General features: G+C 69.9%; 1 protein-coding gene across 1 annotated transcript; it reads left to right on the top strand.

The window, feature by feature from the left end:
• Nucleotides 1-997: 997 nt before the first annotated feature.
• Nucleotides 998-7,974, top strand: LOC112666156 (mitotic spindle positioning). Its single transcript, XM_025456640.3, has 5 exons — nucleotides 998-1,159; nucleotides 4,179-5,814; nucleotides 6,251-6,378; nucleotides 7,150-7,188; nucleotides 7,660-7,974. The coding sequence occupies exons 2-5, from the start codon at nucleotides 4,233-4,235 to the stop codon at nucleotides 7,738-7,740; spliced, it is 1,830 nt and encodes a 609-aa protein (XP_025312425.1). The 5' UTR covers nucleotides 998-1,159; nucleotides 4,179-4,232; the 3' UTR covers nucleotides 7,741-7,974.
• Nucleotides 7,975-9,584: the final 1,610 nt, after the last annotated feature.

Here is a 9,584-nt window from a genome sequence, read left to right as displayed (position 1 = left end):
CTGCTGGACCCACAGCCCCAGAGACCCACCCCCACCCCCAGCAGGTGCACAGTGGCTGCCACCTGCCCCCGCGGGGCCTCAGCTCTCCTGTCTATACCGCAGGCCTTATGAACTCTGAGTGGGAGACTGCCCCAGTTCAGGGGCAGGACGTTGTCCCCACTACCGGGTGATCGAGTCTCTGGACTTTGGGGGCCTCAGTTTCCCTATATAAGCAACAGGGTGAGGTGCATACGATCAGTTGGGGGGGGGGAATGCCGCTTCAAATCCCAGTCCTACCATTGCTGAAAGAAGAGACCGAGGGTCAGAGGGGCCCCACAGTCAGCCAAGAGGCCGTCAGGACAGAGCCCCGGAGCAGGGGGTGCAAGCCCCGTTCAGTGTAGACTGACCACCGGCCACAGCTCCACCCTGCAAAGTCGCTGGGCTCCTGCAGCCCTGACGGGTTCCCTGCACTTTGACCAGAGTCAGGCAGGACGGCAGAGTGCCCGGCACGCACCCCCGGCCGTGGTGAGCCTCGGTGCCCCCATCGGTCAGTGGGGCCTGGGCATTGCCATCCTACTGACGTTCTCTGGCCCTCGTCACGTCCCCGTTGGGAAGTGGCCCGGGAGGTCCTCCCAGCTCTGTAACGTCCCCGTTCAGAGGAGGGAACAGGCTCAGAGGGGCTTGGTGGGATTTGAACCCAGGCCCGGCGGAACAGCCCCCGACCCAGACTCGCAGGCGAGGCCTGCAGCAGAAAGGAGCTCTCTGGGGTAGTAGCCGCAAAGGGTGGGCTGAGCCAGGCGGTGGGGGCGCTGCGGCAGGGCCTGCGGTGTGACTCTGGGCAGGGACACCCCGTTTCTGGGGTGCTGGGGAGCCTGACCGCAGCTGGAAAGAGGCTTCCGGTGAGTTCTGGCTCCGTGGGGCTGGAGGCCCCGGGCCGAGGGACAGTGTGCAGCGGGCACGGTGCCTACCCTCCGCCCCGCCCGGGTATCATCTTTCTCCCTCCGCCTCTGGACTTTGTTTCCCGAGCTGAGGTGGGGCCAGGGAGGAGGGGGTGCCCCTGCCTCCCCCAGGCGGGGCCCTCTCCCCTGGCAACTCGTGGGCAGGGCGGCGCCAGGAGTCTCGGTGCCTGTGGACAGAGCCGGAGCCGGGCTCGGAGGCCACTGGGGCCCGGAGCCGGCAGGTGAGGCTGGGGACGCGGTGGGGGGGGGCGGGGGGGGACACCAAGGTCGGGTGCGGCGGGGTCCCGTGTGGGGCGGGGCTTGACGCGGGCATGTGCTCACCTGCGGGTCATCCTCGGGGTGCAGGGAGGCGGGTCCTCCACTCCCCGCCCCGTCTCCCCCCGGCCCAGCTGGGCCTTCAGGGCTGGCGGGGGCCTCCCTTGCTCTGCACCCAGGCGTCTCTGAGGTCGCGGGGTCTCTGTCCTTCCTGCCCCACCCCCAGCTGGGGGAGCAGAGGCTCCCTGTCTGCCCTGGGCTTCCAGCTTCCAAATCCCACAACCTCGAGCCCTGAGCCTCCAGTGGAGGGGTCTGATTGGAACCCTCGTTGGTTCTGAGAAATCCGGAAGCTTCCGGAGAAACTTTACAAGTGCCAGCCAGAGCCGTGCTTGCGGAGGTCTTGAACGGCGCGTGACACCCCCACGGGGTCCAGGGTCTGCTGGGGACACACAGGAGGAGCGGTGGGTGGGGCAGCCTCCGCCTGGGAGGGGGGCAGCTGAGGGGCTGGGGGGACTGGTGAGAGTCCGGGGATCTCGGGAGTGGGGGCTCCGTCCCGCAGGGCCCCAGGAGGACTGTCGCCCCCAGTGAGGCCGTCCTTGCCGTGTGACCTTGCCCTCCCTGAGCCCTGGGCCCTCCCGGGTGCTGATGAGGAAGCAGGTGCACGGGCCATAAACCCCAGACCCGTCGGTATGGGCGTGACGCGGGTGGGGCTGGCCGGGAGCTACGGGGTGGGGAGCTTCCTGGAAGAGGAGGCCCAGGCTTCGGGACCTGCTCTGTCACCAGCTGTGCGACCTCTGCGGGCCCCGGTGGGGGCAGCATCCTCCCAACTCACCCACGTGGAGCCCAGGGTTTAAATAATAGTGATACTATCAGCAACCTCCCCCTCTAGGCTAGCATTTATGTGGCACCCACTGTATACCAGGTACAGGGCGCGGACTGCATGGCAGGCTCTGGGGTGGGGCCGACTGCCGCGGACGCCACCTCCAGGTGTGCACACGGAGGCCAGCCCGAGCTAGTGGGGCCCTGGGGCCTTGAGCCCGAGCCCCGCCCCGGGGCCTCCGTGAATCACCCCGCAGGAATGGCCAAGCCGAAGCTGCGCCCCGCCCGAGCCCCGCCCGTGCCCCGCCCGACCCGGACACCAACACCCTCGGGGCAGGTGGTTTTCTTTCCCAGAGTGAGTGTCCCCGGGTGGCTCCGAGATCAGCAAACAGCCCTGCGTCACCCCTCCGGCGCCTGCCCTCCCGGGGGACCTCCAGGGCCTGGGGGCTGAGGGGAGGCCCCCGGGGTGGCCAGGTCTGTGGCTGAACAGACCCCGCCGGGCAGGCCCCGGGCGCCCGGAATGAGCGGTGTTTGCAGAGTCCGCGGCGTGTTCAGTCTTTATTAAGTACGTGCTGTATACCAGACCAGAAGAGGGGGACCTGATGGCTTCGGACGGGGGGAGGACAAGACTGCAATGACCTATGACCCTCTCAGAGAAGCACCCAGCCCGTGACCTCCTGGGGCCGCACTGCCGTGGGGGACCCGGGCTTGCTTGCTCTTAACCGTCGCTTTTCCAGTTACAGCTTCCGGGTTTGGCACGGAAGCCGTCTAGCTGCACGCGGCGGCGACACGGTTCCCGTGATGGACTTCACGGTGCTCGGTGCCACTCCTCTGGCGCAGGGAGGGCCGCATTTCCCCTAGAATGACAGTTTTTACAAGCAAGCTGACCTACAGGCAGCGGACGTCGTAGTGACTCCGACAGAACTGGGGGTGGGGACACGGCCAAGGGCTGCTCCAAGGGCTGGGAACAGCCACTCTTCCCTCCCCAGCTGTGAAGAGGTGACGCCCAACTTGGGTGCCAGGCCAGGCAGCACGGGATGCTCAGACAACAGGCTCCAAGGCCAGGGCAACCTCGGGGGGTGGCGGGGCGGGGGCTCCCTGGAGGAGGTGTCTCGTGGGCTGCAGCTAAGAGGGCTGTAGAGGGGCAGACATGAAGGTCCTCCAGGCAGAGGGAGCTGCAGGAGGAGGACGAGGAGGTCGGGTTTGGGGTAGGGACAGCTGCGAGGCCTGGGGGTTTGTGCAGAGGCCAGAGGAAGGCCGCACTCCAGGGAGGCCGGGAGCCACGGAGCTATGAGCGCAGGTGCATGACCTTGGCGGGGGGAGGGGGCTCCTGCATCTGTGCTCAGCAGAACCCCGATGCCTGAAGGGCACCAGCTGCCCCCCCGGGGCGGGGGGCATCAGATCAAGGTGTGGCCAGAGGCTCCGGGGCCTTCCGGGCCCAGCAGGACAAGGTCCACGGCCTGTCGTGGCTTTATGGCTCGGGGGGCGGAGGGCCGACTGGGAAGGGACAGTGTGCCCTGGGCAGGTGCCACGGAGGGAACCCGGATGCCCATCCCTGCCTCCCTTCCTCCCTCCCTAAGTCTCAGTCTCCCCACCTCACATCTGTTCATGAGGGACAGGCCCCCTGAAGGAAAAAAAAATCACAGAAGGAACCTCAGAGTGGGCGCCGGGAGGGAGGCGGATGCACATGCTCCTGGGGCCCGGGGAGGCGGCCTGGGGATGGGCTGGGGGAGGCGAGGTGCGGGGCACCATCTGCAAGCCGAGATCGGGGGACACCTGCAAACGTCAGACGCTCATGGGGCAAACTGGTGGGTCAGAATGGGGGTGGGTTTCAGGTACGGCTGGATCCAGGAGTCCAAACAATCCCAGCAGCCCAACAAGCCCAGCGGGCAGAGGGTCCGATTTTCCTAGGTAATTGCCAAATCTCAGGATCAGGATTTCAGGTCTCTGGCAGGTTGGGTCACATGTCCATCCCTGAGCCAATCACAGAGGCCAGAGGGTAGAGCGCCCTGATTGGAGGGCTGGGGCATTTACTCACCCCTGCACCAACCACAGAGGCCCTTTGGCCAGGACTTTGCCCTGGAAGGGACTGCAAGGTGTGCCTCTCCCCGGAGTGCTGCCTCCTGTTCCCTGACCCATTGGCCCCGTTCCCTCCTCGTCCCTCAGCGAGCGCAGAGCGTCTCCGCCACAGAGCCGTGGCCAAGCTGAGACCCCCGGGACATGGACCGCGTGACCAGATACCCCATCTTCAGCATCCCTCACTCGCCCCGCCTGGCTGGCCTGGCCCCCGATGAAGACGCCAGCTACACGTTTGAGGTGCTGGATGTGGGGCCCAAGGCCAGTGGCTGGGGCCAGGACAGGCCACCGGCGTGGCCCGCTGACCGAGAGGCCCAGCCGAGCGCAGCCAGGACTGGGGCGTCCCTCCCGGGCCGGCCGTCGCCGTGGACGCTCTCTGGGAAGGCTGACGGCGAGGAGGAGGTGACGGCCTTCCGCCGGGACGCAAGGGACACCCAGGCTCGACGGCCGCAGGACCTGGAGCAGGAGCGCCGGGCGGTCATCCAGGACCAGGCTCTCCGGAAGAGCAGCACGGTGGCCACGCTCCATGGCGCCCCCGGCCCGCGGGACCCCCGGGACCCCAGCCAAGCCCCGTCAGGGCCCCCGGAGGACGACGCGGTGGACAGGGAGCAGATCGACTTCCTGGCAGCCAGGCAGCAGTTCCTGAGTCTGGAGCAGGCCAGTGCGGGGGGCCCGCTCCACCCTCCGACACGGGCGGCCCCCGCACGAGCCCCCCTGGGGGCCAGCCAGGCCCCCCGGCCCCCCAGCGGGCTGTTCCTGGCCAACGGGTACGTGGTCCCGCCGAAGCCCCAGGAGAGGGAGGTGGTCCTGGAAGAGAAGAGCAAGAGCGGCCCGCCTGCTGCCTCTGGCGCCCGGGCTGCGGGTGACCCCGGCTCCCCGGACCAAGGGGGGGCCCCAGAGCTCCCCACGGAGACCCCCATCGAGCGGGAGATCCGGCTGGCCCAGGAGCGGGAAGCGGACCTGCGGGAGCGGAGGGGGCTGCGGCAGGCCCACGCCCAGCAGGAGCTGGTGCAGGTCCCCAGCCGGCCGCTGCTGACCAGGGTGGGCCTCCTCCCCGCCCCCCGGCGCGAGCGAGGGCGCCCGTCCCTCTACGTGCAGCGGGACTTGGCGCAGGAGACGCAGCGGGAGGAGGCCCACCGGCAGGGGCTGCAGAGCAGGCGGAGCGCGGCCTCCCCGGGGGCGCAGCCCGGGCTCCGGAGAGCGCGCAGCTCAGACTCCGTCCTGGATGAGCCCGGGAAGGTGAGCCGCGCCCTGCCGGAGCCCTCCCCGCCCTACCTGCGCCCCGGGAGCCCCCCGCCTGTGTCCCGGGCCTCGCAGGCGCGGGTGGGGGAGGCCGCGCGCGCCCGGACGCCTCTCTCGGGACCCTCCGGAAAGCCCTGGGGCGCGAGGCAGAGGAGCAGCAGGCCCCCCTCGGAGCCCCCGCGCGCCCACGGGGCGGTCATCCCCTGGGAGTACTTCCACCTGAGTCCCCTGCGGTTCCGGGTTCCCGACGCGCCCCCGCCGGAGGCCGCCCCCGCCCGAGGCTGGGACCGGGGCGCCGCGCTGGCGTCGAGGCTGCAGAGGTCCGGGTCGTCGGAGCTGCTGGACAGGGAGGTGGAGAACGTCCTGCGGCGCGAGCGGGAGGTGGCGGCCGAGCGACGGAGCGCGCTGTTCCCGGAGGTCTTCTCCCCGCCGGCCGAGGATGAGGACCGGGAGCCGGGCTCCAGGAGCTCCTCCGCGGCCTCGGGTTAGGATGAGGGGGCGCGATGGGCCTGGGGGCGCGGCTGGGTGCGATGGGGCTTGGGGTCTAGGGTGCGGTGGGGTTGGGGGGCATGGGAGTGACGGGGCATCGGGGGATTCTGTCCACTCCCCCCCCTCCCCCCCATCGCCAACTCTCGAGCGCGAGATTTTGGGGAGAGGTGTTGACTGTGGGTTTTCTGCCTTATACCCGCGGGCGCCGCGTCCTCCGGGTGGGGGCACATTGCATCTGTGGCCGGGCGGCTCCTCTGTCCACGCGGCTCCTGACCGGGGCTCCGGCCCCTCTGATCCATTCCCCGGGAGCCGTCTGCTCTGTCCGGCGTCGGTCCGTCCGTTTGCCGTTTCCTGTACTGACCCCGCTTCCCGGCCAGGGGCTCCTGCCTTCAGGGGACCTGAGACGCTCCCTGCCGCCCTCCCGCCCGCAGGCGTCACCGGCCGCTACTCCGTGTCCGAGGCCCACTTCTTCAGCCCCGTCCTGCTGCACTCCGGCCTCGTGTGGACGGCGGACGGCCCTGCCCAGGCTGCTCCTGGGCAGAGGAAGAAGGAGCAGCGGGTGAGTCCCGGCACCTGAGGGTGGCTGTGCCTCAGTTTCCCCCGTGTGGGAAGTGCGGAGTGGGTAAACCGGGTGTCTGTTCGTGTCGGGGCTTCTGCTGTCAGGGCCACCTCAGTGGAGTTCCCCTCCGGGAGGCCGCCCCCCGAATTAGTCTGAAGGAGGAGGACAGGGACAGGTCAGCCACGTCCCCCTGCTGTTGTCCCGTGTCCACGGCTGTCGTCACCGCACATCGTCCGTGTGTGCCGTGCACGGGGCGCTGACGCACTGCGTCCGTGCGACCCGAGAGCCGGGTCTGGTCACACACGCTCTGTGCTCCCGAACGGCGACCTGACTCTACATGCCCCAGTCTGTGACCAGGGGCCATGTCCCCCCGCTGCCCGGCGGGGTCGTGGGGCCCCATGACCTGTGCAGAATCACAGCGGCTGCAGCCTCAGCGCCCGTCCTGCGATTCCAGGCCCAAATCCCAGTCCTGCCCCTTGCGGGTGTGTGACGTGGGGCAAGTCCCACGTTCCAGCAAGGACTTGCCCCCGCTGACCCTCGGTCAAGCGCGTGTGACAAGAGCACGGCCTCTGTGAGCCTGGGCGAGGGCCTGGCACGGCCAGACGTTCGCAGAGAGAACACGGTTGGGGTGGCATCAGGCCGTGATGGAGGGGAGCCCTGGGGGGACACGGGGTGCGCAGCTTTGAGCTCGGACCAGTCAGGGGACACCTGGGGGGTCGGTGGTGGCCCCGTGGGCTCTGGGGCGGGGCTGACGCTCTTTTCCTCCTGCAGTACGCCAGCATCAACTCCCTAGACCGCATCGACTCGGAGGTGAGTGCTGCCCCCGGGGACCAGCCGCCGGTCCCCCCACCCGCTGTGCCCCCTGCCCCTGCGTCGGGGCCACCACAGCCCTTCTGGGCGCGGGGACTCGGACCCTTACTGCCTGCCGGGGGCGGACTTTGGGGGGACCTGCTTTCGGGGCCGTGAGTGAGGTCTACCTGCTGCCTCTTGACCACACAGTGAAGGTTTGGGACAGACAGACAGAAAGAGGGGTTCGTCTGAGCGTGCAGATAGCCAGCCACTTCCCTGGGTTTGCGGAGTACGTTTTTTGAACTGAGTCCGAAATGTCCGGCCCTGGCACTTGGCCTGCTGTGGGTCTCAGTGTGGCTTAGCCCGTCGCTTGGTGCTATTACCAGAGGTAGAGGGTCTGAAATAGGGGAGGGGAAAGGCCTGAGCTGCCCATGTTCTAGATCCCTCCTGGGAGTTGGGACCCTGATGGGGACCCCGCGCCTCCTCCCGCAGGTCCTGGAAGCCACGCGGGTGACCCACCACAAGAACGCCATGGCACAGCGCTGGGAAGCGGGCATCTTCAGCAAGGACTGAGCCGGCGGGTGGGGTGCTGTCACCCCTGCCCTGCAGCGCCGCGGGAGGGGAGACGGTGGCCGGTCCCCCCTGGCCCGTGGGAAGGAGGCCCCTGTGAGAATCCAGGACCTGACGACCCGGGTCCCGGGTGCCGCTCCGGGGGCAGATGCGCGTTCGGGTGGGAGGGGGTTCTCTTCTGTTTTTATCTTCCTGGAGACGTTGTTCTTTCTGTGGCTAAAACTGGGGACGAAACGAGACCCGTGTCGATTCTGCTTCTAAGGCTCTGCCCAAGCTCTCAGGTCAGAGAGGGAGGAGGCAGGTCCCTGCGCCCCCACCCAGGGACAGGATGCCCCTGCTGGTCTGAGGGCGGAGGGCTGCCCCTGGAGGAGCCGCAGGCCTGGGGCGCCCACTCCAAACCCCGACCCCGGGCACCTGGCGGGCGAGGGGCAGAGAGGGGCCTGTCCGCTGCAGTCCACCGGCCGCGCGACCTGCCCACCCAGACGCGGAGCGGGAGAGGCTGGGCGCCCCGCCTGCCCCCTGGTGTTCGTGCCTCTGCCCACCCCGGGGCTGCCAGCATCAGGGCTCGCCCAGTGGGTGAGGCCCGGGTCCCCGTGTGCCCCCCGAGGGCATCAGCCGCGGCCCCTCCTGGTGTCGGCGGGAGGAGGGGTCATTAGTCGGGCTCGCGGGGAGACGGTCACCATCCTGGCTCTGCCGCCGCCCTCCGTGTGGCCCGGGGGTCCCCAGGGCGCCTGTGCCCCGGGTGGTGACCCGACCGCCCCCCGGGGGCGCTCGGCTCTAACTCAGCGCCTCCGCCCCAGGCCCTCCCGCTGCCCCCTCCGCAGCTGCTGCGGGGAAAACCGACGCAGCTATTTCTAGAAATCCGTGTTGAAGGGTCCCTACGCGGGCGGGGGTGGAGGGTGCGGGAGGCCTGAAATAGCGGGGGGGGGGGGGGGGGCGGGGGTGAGGGGCAGCGCGGTGGGCTCTGAGGACCCCACTGGGGCCCGGGGGCGGGGCTCCGAGGGCGGAGCTATGGGTTCCGTGGGCGGGGCTATGGGCCCGGGGGCGGGGCTATGGACCCTAGGGGCGGGGCTTGACCTCGGGGGCGGAGCTATGGGCCCCAGGAGCGGGGCTGGGGCTCTGTGGGCGGGGCTATGGGCCCGGGGGCGGGGCTGGAGCCTCGAGGGCGGAGCTATGGGCCCGGGGGCGGGGCTGGGGCTCTGTGGGCGGGGCTATGGGCCCGGGGGCGGGGCTTGGCCTCGGGGGCAGAGCTATGGGCCCGGGGGCGGGGCGGGGTTCTGTGGGCGGGGCTATGGGCCCGGGGGCGGGGCTTGGCCTCGGGGGCAGAGCTATGGGCCCCAGGAGCGGGGCTGGGGCTCTGTGGGCGGGGCTATGGGCCCGGGGGCGGGGCTGGGCTCTGTGGGCGGGGCTATGGGCCCGGGGGCGGGACTGAGCTCTGTGGGCGGGGCTGGGCTCTGTGGGCGGGGCTATGGGCCCGGGGGCGGGGCTGGAGCCTCGAGGGCGGAGCTATGGGCCCGGGGGCGGGGCTCCGGGGGCGGGGCTATGGGCCCGGGGGCGGGGCTGGGGCTCCGTGGGCGGGGCTATGGGCCCCAGAGGCGGGGCTGGGGCCCAGAGGGCGGAGCTGCCCCCCCACAGGGCCGAGTTGCTGAGGGCAGAGCTGTGGCCCCCCAGAACAGGGCCACTGCAGGGGGGCTGCCTCAAGGCAGAAGAGACAGGCCGCCGGAGGAGGCAGGACAGTCTGAGGGGGGCGGCAAGGTCTGTGTCCAAAGGGAGAGCCTGGGCCTTGCAGGGCGCCCCTCCCTGGACAAAGTCAGCTCCTGGGATTCCCACAGTTGGGTCCCAGCTCC

Source organism: Canis lupus, chromosome 20 (genome assembly GCF_003254725.2).
Source record: "Canis lupus dingo isolate Sandy chromosome 20, ASM325472v2, whole genome shotgun sequence".
Lineage (NCBI taxonomy): Eukaryota > Metazoa > Chordata > Mammalia > Carnivora > Canidae > Canis > Canis lupus.
The sequence above is the reverse complement of the archived record's forward strand: the minus strand, read 5'-3'. Positions and strand labels throughout refer to the sequence as shown.